A 25,842-nucleotide genomic window follows, 5' to 3' on the forward strand; every position below is an offset into this window, starting at 1 on the left:
AAATCACTGTTTCTTCTCAAATAGAGCTCTGCTGTGATTGAGATGTATGTATTGCCTTCTACGCCCTAAAACCTAAAAATAAAAGAATAATAATAACATCCATATACTATAAATACATTTTCAGTATTGTCATATTCCTGGGAATCAAGATTATTATTCTGTATAATTACAGGCAAGAAAAGGACGCAGGTGGTTTTGGTTTCAATTTAAGAATATCTTCCTGTGACTGATAATGCAAAATCCTGTCTTGGGAAGGTAAATTAAAGCCTGTGTCTTCACAAGTGATTGTATCTGACCTGCTAATTACACACCCTTGTCTTAAATCCTCTCTCTCATTCCTGTCTTTACTTGATTATCAGTGGGCATGCTCTGCCTGGAGGAAGTGTAAAATGTTTTATTTGAGTTTTTAATCCAAGGCAAAGCTAATGTGGAGTTAAACAAATGTCCCTCTGGCTGTTGTAGTTATGTAAAGTTAGAGCACTTCTTTGTGGTAGAGCCAGTAGTGATCATAGCTTCCCTGTGTATAATGTTAATGTTCATAACATACCAACATGGCAGAACGTAAATGTTTTTTTAGGTTAATAATATTTCTCCAAAAAGAACTGTTCCCTCATCACTATCTTTACCTCCATTTCTACATGGGTACAAGAACAACATTAACTGGAACCCGCTGGTTGAAGGGTTCAGTTAGAAGTGAGCAGCAATGTTGTCCTTGTTTTTCATGAAAACTGATGATTCTTACTTTTTCTAATGCATTTACAAGGTGAAGAGAGAAAAGGATTTGAGGATCAGGACTGTTGCAAGTAAAATTAAAAGCATTGGAGGGGCGCTGCATACCATGCACGCATTGTATATACTGCAATCAGACAATGCTAACTTTTTAATATTATTTTATATTAGTGATAATGCTCTCTGAACATGAACACAGTATGCTATCATGTGCACCAGATGCATAGGAAGGGCAGTTGCGTGCTGAGAAATGTACATTTGTCACGTGAACCTGCACAGCAAAAGAGTTATCTACAAATTTTATGCTGAATTCAGCCTGCCGAGTTAAGTAAAAACTTTTCAATGTTAGAGAGAGAGAGAGAAAGCGAGAGAGAGAGAGAGATCTCTTATCCTGCTCGATCTCTCAGCAGCTTTTGACAGTGAACCACCAGGTCCTCCTCTCTCCAAGAACTGGGAGTGTCAGGTTTGGCACTCTCCCTTCGCAACCTACCTCAAGGACCGTACTTACAGGGTTAACTGGAGAAAATCTGTGTCTAAACCATGCAACCTCACTAAAGGGGTCAATCAGGGCTCTGCTCTGCAGGTCGTGTTGTGTGATTTGCACTTGTGTTGTGGTGAATTGCTGTTGTGTTGTGTGATTTGCTGTTGTGTTGTGTGAGTTGCTGTCCTGTTGCGTGATTTGCTGTTTTGTTGTGTGAGTTGCTGTTGTGGTTTGCACTTCAGGGCCACAGTAAGAATCTCTGCATGTCTGGCTGACATTTCTCAGTGGATTTCGACGCACCACCTGAAGCTCAATCTGGACAAGACTGACATGCATCTCCCATCAACAACCTCTCCATCACCATTGAGAACTCTGTGGGAACTCCATCTCAAACTGCAAGGAACCTGGGTAGGAAACTGAACGACCAGCTGTCCTGCACTGCCAACATCACAGTGACGACCAGCTCCTGCAGATTCATCCTCAACAACATCAGAAGGATACGTCCGCTCCTCACTGAGAAGGCGACGCAGGTATTGGTGCAGGCTCTTGTTATCTCACGCCTCGTCTCCTGCAACTCCCTTCGAGCTGGTCTGTCGGCATGCGCCATATGACCTCTACAGCTCATCCAGAATGCAGCGGCCCGGTTGGTCTTCAACCTACCAAGATCTCCCACACTACAGCACTCCTCCGGACCCTGCATTGGCTTCTGGTGGTGGCTTCAATCCAAATTCAAGGCACTGGTACTTGCCTACCATGCTGCAAATGGCTCAGGCCCTTCCTACATCCAGAACATGGTCAAACCTTTCACCCCAGCCCTTTCACTCAACTACTGGCAAACGGCTTGCTACTCCCTCTTGTGAGGGTTGGGCAGCCACCGCTTAACCAAATCCCTTCTGTTTGCTGTCCTGGTTCCTCAATGGTGGAACGAGCTCCTCATTGACATCAAGACAGCAGAAACCCTTAAATGTTTCCATTGCAGACTGAAAATTCACCTGTTCAGACTGCACCCTACTCCTTGAATTGAAAAAAAATTTAAAATTTAAAAAATTAAAAATGGTGCGGATGGTACGGATGGTGGCTCTTCTTCCCTGGGACCTATTCTTTTTTACTGTAGTCTTTTAGCACAATATTGTGCATGTAGCCATCAAGTGGATATTACAGTCCCTTTTTACAAGGTTCGTGTTTCTAAAATACAAAGGTAAATGGATTGCATTTATATAGCACTTTTCTAGTCACATCAGCAGCACAAATGTCAGGGCCACTTTGGGGTTCAGTGTCTTTCCCAAAGACACAAACTGGAGGAGGCGGGTACCAAACCACCAACTTTTCGATTAATGGACGACCCGCTCTCTAACTTCAGAGTCACTTACAAATCAGTAAGAAACATCAAAAGCCAGACAAAAACTGTTTTCATCCTTTTGGATGTAATTTAGCTTAATTCCTAGCTGAAATGAAAGATTACTTGTGTCTACCTCTGTCTGAAATCAATGTCCACTGTTTCAAAAACTTGGGAGGGTGGGAGGGAGATGCCATTCATGTTCACAACAACAGTCATAAATCAACATCGGCCTCAATCATCTGCTTTCATTCAAGATTTCATCACCCCACAACCGAGAAGCTGCACATACTGGTTTCATCATGCTGTGTCGGAGGCATCAAAGACAACTTGGTTTATGAAGTCTACAGAGGACATCACTAACAGGTTCCAGAATCTCTGTGCCAGCTATAGCTTTCTAAAAAGAGATTTTCTAGTTTAATCCTTCAGATAAGTCAATGTCAGCTACACAGCTCAAAATAATTCACAATAATTTTATGTTTTACTCTGATATAAAAAAAACTAAAAAACATACTACATTTAAGGATACAGATGCCATGTGAAGGACAATAATGCCTAAGTTATTACATTTGAATAAATGCTATCCAGGTTTTACGCTCACAACCACAACATTTTAAATGACTGAATAAATCATATGTGACATCTCATTATTGTGGCAGTCTTTGAATCAGAGCCCATGAAAGACGGAGAGTCCGATTGTGGATACAAATGTTTGAAGTGTTTTCTCCTTTGCTCAAATTTTCTTTAAAATGAATGGGCCGACTTTAATCTAAAGTAACTAGGAGAGGCACATCTGAAGCTGTGCCCACTGCCTGTCGTTAAAGGGGGGGATTCAGTCAGTTAACTTCATGATTTGGGAATCTTATGATCATTGGTTGTGGAAGTTTTTAAAAAACTGATTAGATAAGCTGAGAATGGATGAGCCCGAATCTTCTACAGTGTATTTCTGTCATGCTGCTATATGTACTGCAAGGAGCAAAACATTCTACTCAATTGTCAGGGCCTGTTGCAGGACCTCACATTACATTACATGGTTGTTTACTCTGTTGGTGTCAGACCATCGCTTACACAGAATAGGCTAGATCCTTTGTATTTGAACATTTACCTACACAGTATGGCCCATCAGGGTTCTGGGACTATTCGTTTACTGTTACTAGCATCATAACTTTTCTAACAATTTCAACATAAGTTGATCTCTTATTGAAGCTATCTTGCAGATTTCCAGGAACAGGACAAAACCTCAACATTGCCTCTTTCTGTGTTTCTATCAAGTGGCAACCCAATGCAGCGTCTCCCATTGGTTTGTGAAGCTGTTTTGAAGCCTCGAGTTTGGCAATTTGACCAGGGCCATGTTGTATTTTTTCAAACCGGACATAGGATTGGAGTATGGAGTTAGAATTAGGTCATAAATACAGCGCACAAAAAAAGTCTCATGAGCGATGTATGTACGGGAAAGGCAGCTCCGCTGCTCGAGTGTTATTTCTGCGCTCGCGGTGCACATTTTATATTCACGCGAGAGGCAGCTTCGTCGCTCGTGGAGCGCTTTGTACGCTCGCGGAGAAAGTTTTTGACACTTTGAGGGCAGAGCCTCTGGACTTTGACTGACAGCTCTTAGGTAGCCTGGAGTTATCTAAGAGCTGTCGGATTTCGAAGTAGGTAGGATGCTGTTGGCAAGGCGAGAGACAGTGGCCGCATTAGCAGTGTGATATCTTCGTATATCAATGATCAGCACTCAAGCATTTCAGCTTCTAGTGACTTTATTCAGGGAGCTGGCAGAACATCATAACATGCCCAACCTGGGGGTAAAGCATCTCATGCCTCCGGACATATACACTCTCTCTGCACCTGGCTATACGTAATTTCCTTGAGTATACTCCTAGAGCCCTCTACTGGCCCAGGACTGTAATAACATATAATTAGTCTTCATGACAGGCAGGACGAGAGTCAACAAACGGTAATATTCGCTATTCATACATTTTCAAGTTGGTTGTAGCTGTCAAAAACTGCTTGATAGCTACGTTTTGTTAGCTACCTATAAAACCTATCAATCTTTTTCGCTGACTGGTGAAATGGTGTTTATAGCTTGACTGTGCATCACAGGGTTGATGTTATACATGCAAAAAAGATTGCATTCAACACGGTCACGCCCACACGCATTCTCGTACCTTGATTGACAGCTATGTGACTACGTCCACTTAAGTCTATGGTGTCTATAATGGCCCTCCTAACCCTCTCCTCCTCTTTTGTTCTCGTATTCTGATATATTACTTCTTGAGAAAGAGGCAAATGCAAAACTCACTGAGAGATCAATTGCAGTTAACTAGGGTTAACTCTAGCTCTTGAGCCATAGCCACCCATGTACACTGCTTTTTCATGTGAAAAAAATTCCAAACTTGACTGATACTACTGCTCCTAGTGATGGTGACAGCTATGATTGGTCAATTGCTAGAGTATTTCTTAGTTTTCAAAACATTTGTATTTGTAAAATGTACAGTAATTATATCATGTTGCACTTTTCTAGTCTTATGACCACACAAAGCGTTTTACAGTCACATTCCAATCACACACACATTCATACAGGGCTTTTTCAATCACACATTATTGCGTGTCTAGCCCAAGGAAACATCGGTATGGGGACTGGTTAGTCGACGACCTTCTCTACCTCCTGAGCTACACCCACATGAAATAATTGAATTTTTTTTGTTGTGGACAAGTGAGTAATAGAAACTAGAAAAGTGTGTTTGAGACTCACTTGGTATCTGTTGGATCTTGTGGACAACCACAAAGGCATCAGACAGACCCACCTTAACTGGGTGATTGACAGAGCTGATCTGTGACACCTCAATGGGGATCTGAAATAGAAGTAAGGAAAAACAATTACTACGACAATGTGTCTATAGGACAGGCTAAAAAAATAGAAACAGGCCACACCAATCTGACAGCACAGTGAATTCAACAAATTTATCACTATCTCCCATAGGAATCAGCACCTTCAATAAGCATATGGCTATGTTTTGTGCATTTAAATAAATTTGCAACACCTTTATGAGGATCTCGGTGTAAACAGACACAAACAGAAGCATCTTTGCATGTGTTATTTTAAACAAAATAAGTCAGTGATAATAAGTCTTTAAATTCTTAAAGGTAAAGTGAGTGTATTGATGTAAAGGCTCTGTTTATGCAGTAGTCCGGTAGCTCTTATAAGAGTAATAATTAGAACGCACGAATACTCGTAATTAGAAGAAAGAATCCGGAAGCTTTCTCAACAGCAGTCCTACTTGCACAGTGTCTGCTAAAGATTAACAATTTTCATTCCCTTCTCTGTTTTCGCTATTCAGTTAAGCTGTTTAAAAAAAAAAAAACTAAATGAAAAGATATTTCTGTTAAATAAGTAACAGCCAAATCCAGCATTTGGAAGCTGCATTAAAAGCATTAAGTCATATTTTCTCAGGCAGTGTCCATAATGAAACCTGTTATTTTGTCATGTTTGCAACACTCTTCAAGACATTTTAAAAAGTTGGACAGAATTAGAAAGAGCAGCTTAACTGTTACAGCTGTGTGATTTGAGGGAAGTGAAAAGTAAGACAAATTGTCTTTTATGAATATGATTTAATATTGTTACTATTCTATTAAATGTCTCAACAAACCCTGAAAAATTATACTGTAGTTAGAGTTGTTTTATTGTAACGTAGGAAGATTTGATTCGATTTTGAAGTTCGTTTCCCTAATTTGGATGTTTATTTGTAATTAATGAATGCATAAGCAGCACTCAAGTTCTTTCAGGGTGGGCTGGTTGTATGTAAGGCGTAATAATAAAAAACTTCATTCATTCATATAGAGTGATAGATGTCAGAGAGAGTGTTAAAATCAGGGAGAGAAAAGGACACAAAGTAAAAAATACACAGTTTTAGTCAATGACAGACTGAAGAAAAAATTGGAGAAACATTTTTTTCAGAAGCACAGAAAATTGGTTGAGATAAATAAGTCCTGACCTCTTTGTATGCAAAGACGATTCTGCCAGTGTTGTGGAGTGTGGCTTGAAAGGTGAAACTTCCCAGGTTGTAGTTGTCCTGTAGGTGAACATGGTCCCACTGCACCACCAGAGCTGTACCTAGAACCAGAGACACAAAAAAAACCCATACTGTTCATTTCCACATGTAGGAATCACAGAATCACTAAGATTAAAGGAGCACAGATGTGTCACTGATTCTTTTTGAAATACTATCTGTGCTGTCTCAGATCTAGTGTTGAATGAACTGCTGTCTGGGCAAAGAGGACATTATTGTAATAATCATGTTTGTAAGGAAATATGTTTCTGAAGGGTTATTTCCTGGCTTTCTTCATTCCCTGTGGATTGACGTTATATAGTGTGAGCACTGATATGAAAATGATCCACTGGAACAGGATGAATCAGGTAAAAAATTTAAATGTTTGACAAAACTAAATCACAACATAGCGGTGGTTACTGTAATATAATATTCAACTCTAGCAATTTTCACAACAGTTAAAGTTTTTTATACTGTGCAAGAGCAAGTGACACTACTTCTTATAGGAAAATGAGGATATTTCCAACTTGCACTGTCTGAAAGCAATCACCATCATGAATATGAATATTAAAGCAGGGCAACAACTTACAGGGTCAACTCACCCAAATTACATAAGGACACATTTTTTCTACCTCTAGACTGGGCAGGTGTGGTTTAGGAGATTGAGAGGTAATGATGCCCGGCTTCTCCAGTACATGTTCCCAAGTGTCCTTGGGCAAGCAAGACACTTAACCCTAAATTGACCCTGATGGCTGTGCTGGAGTTGTATGAATGATGAGTGATAGAAAAAGTGCTTGAGTTGTCGATAAGACTAGAAAAGCGCTATATAAATACAGACCATTACTGTATATAAAGATGGACGGCGCGTCTCCACTTCCTCCGGCTGTACAAAAAAAAATCCCAGGTAAGGGTGCCACCATCTTTTCCTTTGACGAAATTTGCAGCCATACCACACTTGACATATCACAACTCTCAGCTGTCAATCATGACGTTTCATCACTTTTTTTTAAATAATCAAATAACAAATTAAAACCAAACTTACCAAAAATGAACACTATAACACATCAACGTGGTAAGACCTACTTAAAATGACAGGATTCAAGTGTACTTTGACTTTCTTAATTTGGTCCATGTCTGCTAACATGGAGGACATCATTTTAATTTGGATTATTACTTGAAAAGGTTAACATGCTAATGTTCAGTAAACCCATCAGTTTCCTCATACTCTCCATTCCTGCAGCTCCTCTTTCCAGCCTCTCTCTGAAACACGTTTAGCTCCTGTCTTATTAAGCCCCCCCCCCCCCCCGACATAAAGCCCACTCTGCTCTGATTGGCCAGCTGACCTGCTCTGTTGTGATTGGTCAATGGCTTCCAGTGCGTGTAGGACCCAGAGCAGTTGAGAGAGAGTCGCGACAAAGGAAGTCCAAAATGCTTGCACATCATGTGACTCATGTAGACTTCAGATAGTTCCCGGAAGTTCCTGGCGTGCAATTAGAATCCACTATTATGAGCGACAGAGCTGCGATTTTTGGTAATTAGTAGTCAATAAATGTTTCGATTTACAGTATAGCAGACCGACAGGCCTATGTTGTTACTCTATGTACTTAGTCAATACGTTTTTAAATGTAGAGAGGGTATCTGCCTCCCTGACACAAACTGGGAGCTGGTTCCAGAGGAGAGGAGCCTGGTGGCTGAAGGCTCTGCCTCCCATTCTACTTTTACAGACTTTGGGAACCACAAGTAGTCCTGCGTTTACAGAGCGAAGTGATCTATTGGGATAATATGAAACTATGAGCTCTGTAAGATATGATGGAGATTGATAATTAAGGGCTTTGTAGGTTAGGAGCAGGATTTTTAAACCATCCAAGGTAACTATATGATCAGATAATGTTTCTCTGAGGTGTTTAGGGCTGAGTAAAATTATCTCAGTTTTTTCTGAATTTAGAAGTAAAAAATTATAAGTCATCCAGGCCTTTATGTCTTTAAGACAGTCCTGAAGTTTATCTACATGATTAGTTTCATCTGGCTTTATAGATAAATACAGCTGGGTATCATCAGCCTAGCAATGGAAATTGATGTGGTGTTTTCTTATAATATTGCCTAAAGGAAGCATATATAATGTGAAAAGTATCGGTCACAGTATAGAACCTTGTGGTACTCCATGTCTCACTTTTGTATGAATGGAAGATTTGTTATTAACGAACTGAAATCTATCAGATAAGTAGGACTTAAACCATTCTAGTGCTGTTCCTTTAATCATTTTTGTCTCTGTAACAGAATTTTGTGATTGATGGTATCAAATGCAGCACTAAGATCTAATCGGAAGAGAATAGAAACATGTCCACTGTCTGAGGCCATGAGAAGGTTGTTGGTAACCTTCAGTAGTGCTGTTTCTGTACTATGATGTTTTCTAAACTGAAAGTCTTCAAGCAGCCTATCTCTGTGTAAATAGTCACATAACTGGTTAGCAACAGTTTTTACAAGGATTTGAGAGATAAAGGGGAGGTTTGATATGGGTCTATAGTTAACTATGATGTCTGGGACTAGAGTCGGTTTGTTGAGCAGAGGTTTAACTACTGCCACCTTATAGGCCTTTGGTACATAGCCTGTTAATATAGATAAATGTATCTGATCTAATATGGAATTATTAATCACAGGTAATACATCCTTAAATTGATGGAATAGGATCTAAAAGACAGGTTGATGGCTTGGATGAAGAGGCTACCGTACTGGACAGTGTGTCTGTGCTATTAGTGGGAAGAAGCTGGTAAATTTTTTCTCTGATGGTAATAATCGTATTAGTAAAGAAGCTCATGAAATCATTGCTACTTAGAGTTGGAGAAATAGACTGTTCAATAGAGCATTTACTCTGTCAGCCTAGCTACAGTGCTAAAGAGGAACCTGGGGTTGTTTTTATTTTCCTCTGTTAGTGAAGAATAATAATTGGTTCTTTCATTTCGGAGGGCTTTTTTATATGTAATTAAACTATTTTTCCTTTTTTTGACTATTGGAACGCAACTTCCTTTCTAACCTACGTGACGTCTGTTTTAAAGCACGTGTCTGTGCATAAAACCATGGAGCTATCCTCATCTGTTTGACTGTCTTCTTTTTCAGAGGGGTGACAGTGTCAAGTGTGGAACGTAGTGAGGCTGCTGCACTATCAACAACATCATCAATTTGTATGGGAGCAAAGTTTTGATAACTATCCTGCACTGTATCGACACATGGCACATTCGTAAATAACGAAGGAACTTTTTCTTTGAATTTAATTACACAGTTTTCTGATAGACACTTGCTGTAATAGAACCTTTCTCCAGATTCAATAAAGTTAATAATCAAGAATTCAAATGAAACTAAGTTATGATCGGACAGACGGTTTTGAGGAAATACTACTACTACTAGATTGTCAATGTCTATGCCATATGTCAGAACGAGGTCGAGGGTGTGATTAAAACAGTGAGTGGTTTTGTTTACATGTTGAGTAAAACCAATTGAGACTATGAGCGAATTAAAGGCAGAACTAAGACTGTCGTTGGCAACATCCACATGAATGTTGAAATCACCCACCATAATAACTTTATCTGTGATAAGCACCAACTCAGATAAAAAGTCTGAAAATTCAGATAAAAATTCAGAGTAAGGGCCTGGTGGTCGATATACAACGACTACAATAACTGGTTTTTGACATTTCCAGCTTGGGTGAAAGAGGCTAAGGGGGGCTTTCAAATGAGTTAAAACTATGTTTAGGTCGAGGGTTAAGCAATACGTCTGATTGGAAGATTGCTGCTTCTCCTACTCCTCGGCCTGTGGTCTGAGGAATATGAGTATTATTATAAGAGGGAGGTGTTGATTTATTTAAACTAACATATTCTTCTGGCTGTAGCCAGGTTTCAGTCATACATAAATGAATGTGGTGATCAGTTATCAGATCATTCACTAACAAAGATTTAGATGGGAGTGACCATATATTAAATAATCCACATTTTACTGTCCTATTTTTAGGTTCATTTATAGGCTTAGTGTTGATCTGTATGAGATTGCGTGAATTACACCTCTGTTATTTACCAATGGTTTAGATAGTTGAAGGGGTCGTGGGGCAGAAACCGTTTCTATGGGGTTTTGTGGGGGCGACTGCTGTAATAGAAGCGCAGAGAAGCGTGTAAGACTGCAACTCTGCTTCCTGGTCCCAACTCTGAAAAGTCACGGCTTATCTGCTGCCAATTTGGAGAGCACCAACTTCTACTTACACAGGATAATATATGTATGGAGGTGAGACAAATTAGGGGTTTGATCCGTCACTGATAATGTAACATCATGTGACTAATATCATCACAACCTGGCAACTGTTGTGTAAGGGGCAGCAAATACAGGGCATTCCATTTGAGATGTTTGGATTGGAAATGGGGGAAAAATAGGGAGTATTGAAGAGTTGCTATGTAATTTATTGAAGAAGCATGAGTTAAGGAGAAAGTCAGGGAATAGAAAGGAGAGAAGGTTAAATTGCTGCTAACGCATGGCAGAGTGGGTTTACCCAGTCAGCAGAAGTTAAGCATAATCGAAGTCTGCTAAAAATGCATTGAGTTTAGGAGGGGAGGCAGCCGTGCTATCTGGGGCTTCCTGACTAAAAATACAGACAGGCGTGGAGGGAGTACACACTGGCCTTGTTTCTAATTCCACTTACAAGCTTAACATGCCTATGAACTCGAAACAAACAAAACAAATCCTGCCCTATTATGGCAACACACCCTTAGCCTAGTGAGGTAATGTTGTTCAAGAGTTTTAATGTGGTTTACACCGCAGTCATTTTGTGAATTTACTCCTTTCTGTGCTAAGATTTATTTCATTTTATTTTTTCAATTTTATTATTCCTTTGTATTTCTTACTCTTGTCCAGGTTTTTGATAACTCCAAACATATAAAATACTAGTTTCTGATGTACATCTTTTTCACAGCAGTGTTTGTTTACACTAAGCCTAGAAGTTTAAATAGTGTCTGAGAGTGAAACACACATATAGCATTTTACCAAATCAACTATCAACGTCTCTCCAGTGAAAAACAATGAATAGGTAGTTTTCACCATATTACTAAATAAATATACAACTATTACATATACATTACATACATACATATACTATTACATTTAATACTGGGCCCTAACAGAGAGAATGTATTGTTGAACTTGAAATGTAATTTAATAAGGATATAATTTTACACCAGAGCTGCTGACAGTGTTTAGATTTCATTGAGATATAAAACACTTGAAATGAATCAGTGAATAATGGATTAATAAAAGCCTGTCTTCATGAATGAAGGTTATAGTTGTGTTAAAAATTTTAAAAAAAAGTTTTACAGCCTGTACGTGGTATTTTTACCACAGCGCTGTCACAAGATCCCACTAGCAAGAAACACTTGTTGAAACACTTCTCAACTCTACATGATCAAACGGCAAGATAGTTTTAATTCTAATTAGCAAAAGAAGTCAAAGTTCTGTTTTTGTGAAAATTTTACATAGAATAACAAAGCTCCAAACTGTTAATGTGAAGTTTCACACATCCTGTTTGTATCACGAGAACAAACAAAATGTCTCTGCTGTGAACGCCTCATCAAACCGCTCACAGTCTGACAGAAAGATGGACTGAATCTCTCACAACAGAACAAACTGTGCTATTCTTATGCTGTATTGGCGGGTCATTGACTGATGGACAGTGTGTTCAGGAGAAGGCTGGCTGAGAATCGATCAGCTGCCAGTTTGGTTTAAGTCTGATGAGCTCCACTTGCAGAAGGTCACACAGTTGGTTCGTCACTCTGCTGCAGAGGGATTGGATGGCGATGACTGACTTGATGGACAACAACCATCAAAAAATGCTAAGGTATACAGAGTGTGAAAGGGCATCGGATTAGCTTCAAATGAGTAACTAGAGTTTAGAGGTAAGTTACAAAGGTTTTAGAGGGTGTCATATAAATCATGCAATGACAACTTACTCCTTTTTTACATATAAATATCTAAAGATGGCTCATTAGTCATATCAATGAGTGTCAATACAAGCAACAATAAATATCTTGATTCCATGATCATAACCATTTGTCTCACAGTGTTATTAAGAACAAATGATGTGCCTTCATTTCAAAAAAAACTTAAAGTGATTCTAATACACTTTTTGTAAAAAATAAGTGAATATTTCTTCATAATCCGCTAGCTGTCGGTTCTGTGTGTACGCTAAAAAAAATCTGTTTTCGGCTCAGCTACGTAGCAAACATGGCAACTTACACAGAAGTCGGGTCCACCTAATGTTACTATATTTAACTCATTCAAAGTTGATGAAAAAACATTGTTTTTTTGTTGCAGGTGATTATACATATATGAACACATAGTTATAGACAATATATTAAATTTCTGTTTATAAGTTCTTCTAAAAATTACACACTGTTGCTTTAATTTGTTTCATTATACTAATTTTGTGTGATCCTAGAGATAGGCAAATAGATTGGGAAAAAAACTCCCTCTGTAAATATTTTATATTGTCACATATTTTGATATAATAAGGTTTTTGTAAAATTCATTTAGAAATTTTGTAATTTGAAAAAACAGTCAGAAAAGTCTATTTATGGCCAAATGGCAACAAATTAAGATACTTAATTACAATGATGCAATCTAACAAACAACAACACATATTTTCTACCACTTACCACTTACTAATGTATAGTCTAAATTTAATTACAATTATTTTTTTCATTTCTTTTTCATTATTTATCATAATTTCTAATTTAATTTAAGTAAATGCATATTTAATGATACTGGTTGTGTTTAATTTATTGCAGTGAAATCAAGTCTTTTTTGCTCTAGCTCTTCGGAAAGTCTATGTATATCTTCCTTGATTTGCAAAAGCAGGATTTGTCTAGAGAGAACACCTGCTCCCTGATAGCTTCTTCGATGTGTTCATTAGCCTGCTTAAGTCCTTAAAAAGCAGCCAGGGAGTTGGCAGCAGGGCATTTTGGTGTTCTAAAGCCTCAAGCCATGTAGTTACAGTATGTTAAAACAAGCTTATCGTGTTCATGGTTTGATTATCCAAAAAGTGTGCATGAACAATCCAAGAACAGATTTAAAAGCTCTCAGAGAGCGCAGACCTCCGCCAAGGCAGAGCAATCCTTGACCTATAAGCTGTTTCACCCAAAACTTGAATTCCCATCTCCATCTGAACTAAATGTTATGCATTTGTGAAGATGTCAAGTTTATTGTCTCGCAATGGTGAAGAATCCAAACTCGGATCTGGATCCCTCACAAAAAGTAATCAGCTGTTACAATGGCCTAGACCAATCTTTGATAAAACAAATTCATGAAATTGAATACAACAAAGTTGTTCCCGCTATAGCGTCCGCTAATGTAGCTTGCCAACCACCTGTTAGCTTAACAATTTCTTTTTGTTTTAATATTTTCTGGAGCTTGTTACCAAAAAGTTGACCAATATCATTCTGCTCTACCAGAATAAAAGGCTGGTTGAATCCATGTGTGCCTCATGCATTACAGAGTGTAAGAGAAAAAAACTTCTTCAAATTCATGCAGCAATATGATATTAGGAGTAAAATGCTATTACCATTGTCAAAGTAGATGACAGTAGAGTTTCTGGAGACACTTGGGTCAAAATTGGCCATCAGAGGAGCGATGTACTGTGTAGCTGTAAGCATTCGATGGACCACATCACCAGTATAGATGAACCCTGCGGGACAAAAAAAAAGGAAATGTATAACACATAACTTTTTGTAATCTTCAGAGTTCATAGTAGATGCTCTTAGACCAACATATGATATGCTTTGATGGTTCCATTGCATTAATTTTAGTGTTGTACATGCTTTGATTAAGAGTTTCAAGATGGATGTAACCCTTTGGCAACTCATAAAAACAAACATCAACCTTTCCTCCATTACTACCTTTCCTCCAACAATAAACCTACTATCTGATACAGTATTCTTCAGGAAGACAACATGCCCTCCAGTCCAGTTAAATTTAAAAACTCATTAACCGACAACAAAAAAATTATTTCTCAGCTAGCAAAGGCGATTAATTAGCACTATCATCTTCTTTCAGAAACAATGAAAGATCTGAGCGGCTGTCAAGAATGATACAGTATGCCGAGGGAGCAGTTAAATAATTATCATGCCCTTATAACCCTGACTGGTTCTTCGTTTTCGTCTACCTGTGTATTCCTTAACCTTCTCTTATGTGTTTTTATTCAACATCATCAATCACAGATGTTAATAAGACAATAGTAAACGCCTACTATTTATCAAAAGTAAACAGTCTTTGCATAAAGAAAGTCAGCTGCAGAATATTTTGTTTCACACTCTGACTTTGTCTGGATTAAAAAAGATTTAATCTGAACAGGGGAACCTGGGTGAGTGAAACAATCTTTAGGTGAAATTAAGCTTTCAATAACAGTTTCACACTTAGAATAACATAATCTTCGAAAATTTATATTTTAAAAAACTTCCTTTTCTTGCAACAGACTAAGCAACAAAAGTAGACAGCATTTACCACTTTTGTTTTGTTAAAAGAAGTGAAAATATTGGATTTTTAATAATTATGGATAAGGTTGTTAAAAAAATTACAAATGATTAATATCTTCTTGTGTAGCTACAAATATATTTTGTAAATATATAAGGGGTTAATTCATTTATTTTGAATATTATTAAAGTAATTGTTAGATGAGAAATTTGATACCACACCCATGTCGGAAACATGAGAAAAGGTTTTTACCTTTTCAACCTTTATCCTTCAACCAGTAACTCTATAGCTTATTAACTGTCACTTTATATCTTGCAAATTGTTGCTTTTACACTTCAGTTTACATACGGATTAAACAAAAAATATGTAACTTGTAAATGTGTGAGCTTTAAAGGAGCTTATTGGTGGAGTTGGCTAAATTAAGACAGAGCCAGGCTAATCTTTATGCTAGTTTAAGCTAAATGGCTGCTGACTCTAGCTAAATACTAATATCATATTCATCTTCTCTAAATAAGAAAGCAAATAATTGTATTACCCAAAATGTCATATTATCTCTTCAATTCAGTACTGAACATGGTAAACTAACCACAAGAAACTCCTTCACCTCACCGGGTCTTTAAAAAGGGACATTTTCTATTATTAAGTAGGCTACTAAATTTCATTAAAAAAAGTTGTTAAAGTAAGATATCAAAGTTGTTTGAAAAGACCTTTTCACCTTTTTTAACAGTTGAAGATCGATATAATATATAAATTGGGTTTTCTGAGGCATATAGGGGGAAAAAACATTGCTGTGGAAGAAAAGAGGGATTTTGGAAAAAGTTTTATTGACGCCAGACCAATAAATCCACATTCCATTTCACCATACTATGTCATCTAATACAGTGGGCAGTCTATAACAACAGCTCTATCACTTTGGAAACTAGAACAGAGCTAGCATGAGGGGAATTAATCTTCCCTCAAAGACCTCCCAGCTCAGAATTACCTGAGCACACACAGAGAAAGAGTGGGAGGCAGAGTGAAGATGGAGTTTTATCAAGTGGTGTGAAGTCCTGACTGTAGAAAACTCCACCTGGAAGAGGAGTGAATGAAATAAAAGGTACTGGGCTGTAGGGCAGAACAGGTGGAGTTACCATGGTTATGGTCTTCTGGCACAAAATTAAATCAAAGGCCACTACTGAACTTTTCCAGAGCTGTCTTTAGTTTTGGTTAAAGTCTAACCAAAGACTAGCGAGGCTCAAGCTAGTCCAGTGATGAAGAAGTGAGTGGGCTTGCTACAGTGGTCATAAGCAGCTGTTGTTAGAACCTTTTAATCCACCTACCAGCACCTCTGAAGGTAATTAATACTCATCTTGTTTGCTGAATTTGTACAAATTGTAATCCTTTCAGACTACACAATATCTTGCCGATAACACTCAACCTGACTTGAAAACGTCGGTGCCAAAACCTGGTGTTTGCCATGTCAATGATCATTTTGTAGTATCGAATAATAGTTGACAAACAACACCACTAGAACGACTCATAACGGCAACAACCGCAAGACTTGCATGTCAGATTTGTTTGCCTTCTGTCACGTACAACGACAACTTCCACAGTGTTTTGTGATGTTGACCAATAGAATGCCAGAATTTATGACAGTACAATCGCTTAATCTGGCTCAGAGACCAGTGTTTGTAGCACATAGAGTACATCAGCTAAAACAAGCTACCCTATGTTATGTCATGGTATATGAATGCAAAGAGGATAGAACATAAAGAGGCAGGGTTGTTGAGTCTGTACCCACTAAATTAAGGTAAACAATAACATACTGCTGTGGTGAATGAAGGAGTTACACTGGTGATGACTTCATGGTCTTAAGATGCAGCGATGACTTCATGGTCTTAAGATGCAGCGATGACAATGCCCAATCCTTTATCTGATTGTGCAGCGACACAAATTACCTCCTCCAGATGAGCCACTATACATTCCATCTCACCTCTTTTTCTCTCTGCTTTCTCTTTGTTTTGACCACGTCAGTCTTTCTCCCTTCAATTTTACCCTCTAAAAAGCTTGGAAATATCCCAACCGAAACACACATTTGTCTGGACACACTCACATTCCCTGTGACGAAGTGTTTTTATTTTTGATGCAGCCTCTGCTTTCTACCAGCAATCCCCTCAAAACACTATACGACTTATCTGACGGTCTAAAGAAAGTTATGGTCAAGCTGGTCAATCCACAATAAAGGTGGGAGCTGCTTAGCTTCTCAGTAGAGAGGCTAGTCATTCATTATGGTCCTCAGTAGAAAACTAATTCATACACTTACAGCAGAGGGACACTGGAGAGAAGGAGAGGCCTTTATGAGGCTGGGATGGAGTAGGATCATTCTTTCTTTGACAAGCTGTGTTTATATGTGCTGCTAACCAAAAGAGCTGGGCTGTGCATGTCCAGGAAAACATGAGTGGGAATTAACAGTCCAACTAGACTAAAGCTTCACTTTATTGGACATTGTGTTTTGATTGGTCGTTGTTCCTTCATACTGTGCTGTGTTTAATTTACAGGATATTTTCTGTTTATCACAGCTGTTCTGAGGCCGGGAAGAGTTTTAACACACTTTATCACACTTTTTAAAAAGTTTTCTGTTGTTTTTTTTGTTTTTTATAAATTGGTAGAGATGCCTGAACAGAAAAAAGATTCTTGCTGGATTTGCCCACTCACTGAACAAAATGACTTTTTTATTCTATGGAAATGGCTCCTTACTGCATGTCAACTCTGTCTTCTACAAATGATGTGTACTATAAATATATTGCCATATGCATTGTGAAGGAAAACATTTGCTTGGATAATGTTCGAAGACAATGTTTTTTTCAACTACGTAGGGTGCTAACCCACACGTTATTAAGAGTTCAGGTGGCATTACATTTCTCTCTTCTTGTTGTTGCAAATAGTGTAGAAATTTAATTTCTGTGAGACAGAGTTGCTTGTCATGGCTGCATACGTATGCCTATATGAGCTATGAGCACTTTAACCAAAATAGAGTTTCTGGTGGTTTCGATTTAAGTGTTTAAAGGCCTAAAGCGTCCAATCCAATATTTCAGCACAAAAGAGCCAAGATTTGAGAAAACTCTGAAATAATAAAGATAATTTGTAAAGCAGAAATTGTTCCTATTTTACTAATCAGCCCATGAACCTTCTGATTTATCTTGCACCACTTTAAGTGATTCTTGGCCCTCGTGAAGACAAATAGTCTCTAAGGAATGGTGGGCAGTCTGAGCCCATTTCATGTCTTTTACCTTTGTGCTTCACACATGTTATGTATTTGGTAACCTATAAACTAATTCCAGTGATCAAAAATCTGCTGTGAAACTATTTTAATAACTATGATTTGATAAACAAGTTCTGGTGTTTTCTGAAAATGTTTAAGCTTTGGTTGTAAAGAAGTGACAGCATGGCTCTGTAAACAGCATACCACAACTGGACAGCAATCCACACAGCTGACGGTGGTCCGATCATATATCATCACTGATATCCTCAATGTGTACATGCAAGGCCCTTCACACATTCTTCAACTTGAAGTAGACTCTCTGATGACTACAAACAAACAGTCAGTTCACCACAAGACAGTGTTATGTTGACAGTCACTGCAAACTCAGGAAATCTGAATTTCTGTAATTTTACTGTCCACAATTTATAAAAAATATTCCCTTTGTCGCCAGTGTCCATATATTCTCACCACATTCTTAGGAACGTATTGTATGTATTCTATCTCTTTTATTTATTGTTAGAACTTCTAAGCAGCTGTAGCCTATTGAACTGACATTGTCAAGCAATGTATTTGTAGTGTTAAGGTAAGGTTAAGGTTCCTCGTCACTATCGTCCAGAATGTTTCCAAAACCAGCTCAACTCAACTTTGCCAGTGATCGAAGCCCAAGTGGGAAAATGAGACGGTGATGATAATGATGAAAAGAGACTCCTTATTACTCCAGTGGCAGTTAAACACAGCACAGCATCTCTGAAATAGCTGAAAGAGCAGAGCTTTCGTCTTTGATATGATAATAGCTGGTTGGGGTATTGTGGTTTTGCCGTCAAGACTCAAGTGGAAAATTGTTTTGCTCACTCTGGCAGACAAGTCTGCTGAGTTACGTGTCTAACCCACACATACACATCCTCTGATACCCCCACCTCCTTAACCGTGTCTATCAGGGTGTGCTAGACCACTTGGCAGAGGGACGACTGTTTCCAGTCCAAACCCATTGGTCTGGTCTCTCTTCCAGCTAAGTCTTGTGTGGAGCGGTTTGTTTTTTTATCCCTATGTCTAGAAGACTATCCTGTGGAGGTGAGAGCTGTAAATTATCTCGTATCAGCCTGAACGGTTGGCTGGCAGAGTGCTGCTGGTGGTTTTGTACTGTGGTTTGTGCCAGACAAGCCTCTTCAACTCTGAGTCTCGTTATTTAGTTTTCCAGATACACCATCTAAAGAAATAAATCATTGTTTGGTCCATTTCAGTATTCAGCGGTGAGATCTCCTTGTACAGTGGCCACCACCCACTCACGTCACAAGGACACATTTAGGCACAATTTTTTTTACAAATACTCTCTTTCTTCTCCATTTCATAAATGCCTCTATACTCCAGACTAATTTCAGACTAAGTCTTACCACAACCCTGCTCAAAACCCTGCAGCAATTAAAACTGTCTGTGTAGAGTCTATTATGCCAACCACATACTGTATATCCAATAATAACACCAATAACTACTATTGAGAGAGCAGAGTCCAAGAACAGTGTTCACTTACCACCAGTTGCCACGGTGATTTCACGCAGGAAATGTCCATAAAAAGGGAAATCGAAGGACAGATTTACTCTCTGTGAGGGGAAAAACAGACAGAGGTAAGGCGAGGATCAGAGAAGAGACAGTTCTCATCTTTAAAAACAAGAGGATTTAAATCAGTAGGAAAATATGGAAAGAAAACACAGAGGCACCCAGTGTGCTGTACGTTGTCACTGATCATTCAAAGCAGGAATCTAAAACAGATTAGATTGAATTCATCTTCAACTTTTTTATTATCATCTCTAGGGGAATTCTCTTCAGGCAGGCATTACAGATGCAGGAGAAACAAGGTTTTCTTTTGTTTTCTTTTTTCTCCTTTACTTGGTAGCCAAATACAACACAGGAGCTGTTCATCATGTTTTATAGAATGAATGTGTGGAACGTCTCTGCCTGTGTAGACCCCTGATTTTAATATATGCATAGAAGCATTTGGACATCTGTGTCATCCTGCAAGTATGGCCAAGGCTTTCAAAATTACAACTCTTAGACGGTAAATGACATACTCCCATTCACACGTTACATCTACTATGTCGAATATGAGGTATCTCCAATTCTTTGTCATGATTTCTGACATGGACTTAAATAACTCAGTAAAAGGTTTTGTCTTAGTATCACATAATTTATACTTAAAGCTTTTAATCTCTATTTTCCTTTCACAGGTAGACATGGGTTTATATTAATGTGCTCATACTATTCATAAATATGTTAATGACATTGAACACATGATAAAAAGGATTGTAAGAAATTACGTATTATAAAATCACTCTAACAACAATGTGTTCATGCACATTACCCCAAACAATGGTTTGTGTGCTAATTACTTTATCCCTGGACTGAATATGTTACTTTCACATCGTACCACAGCCAAAAAATGTAATGGACAGTCTAGAGTAAACATGGAGCTATTACATTTTATCCTAGATTTTGCCAGGGGGAGAAATCCTGTGGCCAACCACAGTGAATCTCACCAACTACGAAGCCGATCCAGAGCTTAAGTTTGGCACAATCCTGTGATGAAGCTGACCTCTGCGCTGTGTTTTGTTTCACAACCTTACTGGCCAATTTCTTTCAGTGTCAGGGCCAAAGCTCGGGCAGACAGCCGTGCCAGGGAGCAGCACAGAGGCTTTCTGCAGTCCCGTTCCAGCACCCAGAGTTTTATGAAGTTTCTCAGAACTTTTACTGCCATAATAATAAACGATTTGTTTAAAACGTAAATCTGCTGACACGGTGGGTGAACTTCATCACAGATGGTTTTACCTTCTTCTCGCAAATTGCAACTATCTGGAAAACTATTGACTCTGAATTGCATGGCTGTCCATTGGATTGGGAAATTCCCTCATTGACTCTTTCAGATTAAGATTAGATCAGAGAAACCTCCCACACCCCCCCTAAACTATTTAAAAGAAAAGACTTGCCTTTTAGCCAGGACCTTCTATGGCTAAAAAGAATAGCTTGCTCGAAGCAAGCTATACGGTTCAATCCATCATTACCTGACTGAAGGTAGAGGAGCAGAATGCACAATGTGGGACTCTATTCTATCTCCTTGCCAGCTATTGTTCACCCAGGGTGCTTTCTCTTTTTGCTTTTCTTTTCAAAGTCTGCAACTGCCCTGCTGCCGGTTGCCCAGCCTGCTGCTGCCTTGAGTGACTTCATCACCATGCAGCTCACATGGATCACCTGCTTGTGTTATTTTTTTGCGAGTTCTTTCCCGTAAATTTTGCGAGTTTTTTCTCAGAGAATATCCAAGTTTTTTTCCTTGCAAATTTAAGACTTTAATGTCATAAATTCTGTGTTTATTCCTCGGAATAATACCCTCCTCCATATTCTTTTTTTCTACAATGGCCCTAGTATGCTGTCGTACTTATCTCTTTTCCTTAATTCTTTAAATTTTGCCAAAACACAAGTCCAAACCAAGGTACACGTTTACAATGCAAATACTCAAGTCTTAAATTCAGCACAAAGTAAATCTCCTGTGATGTTTTTAAGTTTGGCTTACCGCTGCTTGTCTGTGTGTGTTGGACAGAATGCCGTGGATCTTCACTTTTCCCTTATCCATCTGTTCGATATTAACCCACAAGTCCTTGCTCATTGGTTCTGACGGCTCATATGTTTTAGATGTGTAGTAGTTGTGATCTGTGTCCTCCTGTAAAAAGACAGACAAAGTGCATCCTGTGAGCAAGTTTGGTTTCAATATAAAGACTGTGACGCCGTGTAGCAGAGGGCTGTAATATAGCTTGAAGGACAGAGTGGATATTTCTGTGTTGCTCTGTGAATTACACTGATGGAGTCTGTTGCCTCATTGGACTGCATCTGTAGAGACAATAAACGAAGAGACATCCTGCAGCTAATCGTTCCACTAAAATCAAATTCAAAACAAAGTAATACACTGTAAGCTGCTATTTCAAAAAAATGGTTAAACCTCAACACAAAGAAAATGTTTACACAAGGTATGGAAAATCTGTTTCTCCTAAAAAAATTAACTGTTAAATCAGATCAAATGACAGTACATTTCATTTCCAGTGTGCTGTGTGTGCATTCTCTTTATCCTCTCATTCTACCCTAGTTTTCATTAGAGCCCATTCAGCACAGGAAGTGGTTTTAATGTCTCCTAATCAAATAAAAAAAACCAAGAAGCCAATCAACTTCTTCCCCTGTTAAAAAATCCCAGCCAGACTGCAAAGTCAACATTGATTTTTATATCAGAAACATTGGTGGACTTTTATGAGCCATGTGGGAGAAGCCGGTCTGCTTTTATGTTTCCTGTACAGAATTAGGAAGAATGCTTGTGTCTTAGGCCTCATGTTGCTCGTCTCCCTCTGGGTTTAAATGAGACACCTTAAAGCTGTGGCTTTCATCTAAAATATTGTTAATGTTAATGGTTTGCTAGGTGGGGAGCATAGACTGTATAGTCGGAGGAAGTAAACACTATGCCTGACTGTGATCTCACTAATAAGAACTCACACAGCTCTGTAGATACTTTGATATACGGTATTAGTGGTATAATTCTGAGCTACAGTGCTTTGGTTGTCAAAAGGCCTTTTTTTTTTTTTTTCAAGGATTCATATTTCCCTTGGAATGATGAAACATAATACATCTACTCACTATTCAGCCTGTTATATAAGACCGAGATCTTGTTTCAGGCTTAGCAGAGCCACCGAGGGACTGATGAATATCAAAATCCCAAATGGAGTTCAGCCATGTTGGTGGTGTTACTTTTGATTATTTTGTAGATTTGAACAAACATTGCTAGAAGCCTTTCATCACAGCTTACAGTGCAGACAAATCGTGTCAGGGCAGTCTTAGTCAGCACATTACTTTCAGAATAGAAAACAAGGGGATTTGTGAAAAGTGTAGACACAAATGCAAGGCTGCGTACAAATCATCACTGGTCTTATCTACCAGTCAAAGTGTTTTTACAGTACACGTCACATTCACCCATTCACACACATATAGTGCTGCTATTTACCATGCTTTTTCTGTCACATTCAATTTAGGGTTAAATGTCTTGCTCAAGGACACTTCAGCATGCTGACTTGGAGAAGTGGGGATCTAACCACCGACCTTCTGGCTTGTGGACAACCTCTCTACCTCCTGAACCACAGATGCCATAATCCTCCTGACAAACAATCAAAGAAACACACAAACCAACAAACAAACAAACTGAGAGGGGCAAAAACATAGTCGTGCTGACGGAGGTATAAATTTAATTCACACGCAAAGCCAAGCAGCTTCTATTCTCTTAGACAACAGATTTGAATACCAGCACCAAAATGTTAACTGCTGCGGAACTGCTGCTCACATCTCAGATTGGTTCCGTGAAATCATTTGCTGTGGGTTTGGCACTGTGTCCATTTACATCTGTTTGGCTGGAGGAGTCAACCAATTAGAAATTAGAAGGTGGGATTTATGCCGCATTATCTGAGTTACAATAATTACCAGTTTCCCACTTGCAAACAGTGTCAACGTCAACATCCAAGTCGTAATAAGGGCCAGCAAATAGCTTGGTACAAATGTGGATGTTTACTAGATATGCTGTTGTATTGTCAGTACTTTTCATGACAGTATTTTGTCACCTGATGTAAATGCTTGCAATTGATCACTGCTTCTAGTCAACTGTAAAATGGGCTTAACAACATAACAACACAACATGACAGTCTGAATAAATGAAACAAAATGAAAAAGCAGCTCAGTCTGATTATCAGGCTGAGACAGCTTACACAGATAACTTTTGAATTTGTATTTTATAATATCATTCATCCATAATTACAACAAAACGAAAAAATTTGCTTCAAAAACAAACTTTGGGCGACTGTGGCTCTGGAGATAGAGAGGGTTGTCCACTAACCAGAAAGTGTATTAATGATGAGTGATAGAAAAAGAGCAGTGTATAGAAGTGCTCTATGAATGTGACCGTAGACATATTTTTTACAAGTTACAGGCAAGGAATCTTAAAATACATACTTGCATTTTAAGAAAAAAAAAAACCACATCAGCAAATGGAGTTTATTAAGCAAAATCCAAAGTGGATGACAGCTGTATTAATTTTTTCAGTGGCAGGGAAAAGAACTGAGCTGTAAAATTAATTCGTAAGTTTACAAAAGTTTAATTATTCTGTACACAAATCGTCCACAAAGAGCTGTGCAGAACATTTCAAATGAATTTATTGAAAGATCTTCTACAGTGAATAACATCTCTGTTCTACCTGAGCTGAGAATCAGTACATCTAAAGCTTGATGTGGTTGGGTGTACATCAGCTAGGAATCATGTAAATATACATGTGGTTGTGACTGGTGATGTCTTGGCTTTTGTTAAAAGGTTGTGTTAGGCCGGCCTCCTGGTGAGCTACTGGAGGATAAAAGATGATGATCATGTAATTGCAACATCCACAGTTTGAGTCTGGTTTGAGACCTTTATTTCATGCCCTCCCTCTTCTCTCCTCTCATTCCTGTCACCTCTATAATGTCCACTATAAAATGAAGGAAAATATGTCTAAAAAGATTACTATTTCTTAAACACTGTTCATGGTATTTGAGGCCCTTTTGTCCTTTATTTGAAATTTATAATAAGCATGATGAAAATGTCTGAAACAAGTATTTTATGCAATCTATTTAGAATGTAAAATATTTTTTTTGCAGAGCTTTCAAAAAAGATTTTCAATGCAACATATAGTAGATTGCCAGTATATTTGTGATGTGTTATATTAAAAAAAGGGAAATCAACCTTCCTAAAATACCAGTGTTATACCCACATTAAAAATGCATTACTACTGCAAGCACATACATTTAAAAATCTACTTAATAAAAACATGGACCAGCCATTTTTTAAGTATTTGCAAGTATTTTTGCTTTATTTTGAATACATAAGTCTTGTTAAAGTAAGATATATGTTCATTCCAGTTAAAACACACAAATAAACAACTTTAGTCGGGTAAGTTCAAATTGACCCTCACAGACTCTACAGCTGCAGTGAAAAAATCTCAAAGGAGACTAATAAACGATAGCCACATGATGAATGAGCTAAAGGAGAGGGGAACTGTAACCTTGCCACTCAGTTGCAGTAGGGAATTTGCATCTGTCCTTCATATACTGAGAAAGTGTTAGAAGGGAAGGAGGAGACAAAACTTGCTGATAACTATGGATCATATTCTGTAGAGCACAGAAACAAAAATGCAGAAATGATTCATTCAGTGTTCAAAACCTATTCCCGAATAACTCTCATCTCTGTTTGAGTTTGCTCAAGCTGCTCACCACATCAATATTGCATTATATTGAGGCCTGAATGTCTTGGGCAAAATGTTTTCACATCTAAATAGCTCCTTAATACAGGAGTGACCCTGAATTAAAGGAATTTATTGCGTCACATTTATTTGATTATTCTGGGTGTTTTACTAATAGGAAATGCGTTGTTTTAAAATTTATGTTAAAGCTTTAACTGGTGAGGTAGCTAT

The 25,842-nt window shown here is 38.3% G+C and overlaps 1 protein-coding gene across 3 annotated transcripts in view; it reads right to left on the minus strand.

Moving 5' to 3' along the window:
- plxdc2b (plexin domain containing 2b) overlaps positions 1–25,842 on the minus strand; it is a 109,976-nt gene that overhangs the window by 24,583 nt on the left and 59,551 nt on the right. For all 3 annotated transcript variants that reach the window (XM_035618888.1, XM_035618887.1, XM_035618889.1), the window contains 5 exons: positions 21,892–22,038; positions 19,861–19,930; positions 14,184–14,306; positions 6,539–6,657; positions 5,299–5,398 (listed from right to left, as the gene is read on the minus strand). In XM_035618888.1, the coding sequence (XP_035474781.1) occupies positions 5,299–5,398; positions 6,539–6,657; positions 14,184–14,306; positions 19,861–19,930; positions 21,892–22,038 (559 nt within the window). The remainder of the gene's footprint in view (positions 1–5,298; positions 5,399–6,538; positions 6,658–14,183; positions 14,307–19,860; positions 19,931–21,891; positions 22,039–25,842) is intronic.

The sequence above is a fragment of the Scophthalmus maximus genome, chromosome 21, assembly GCF_022379125.1.
Source record: "Scophthalmus maximus strain ysfricsl-2021 chromosome 21, ASM2237912v1, whole genome shotgun sequence".
Classification (NCBI taxonomy): Eukaryota; Metazoa; Chordata; class Actinopteri; order Pleuronectiformes; family Scophthalmidae; genus Scophthalmus; species Scophthalmus maximus.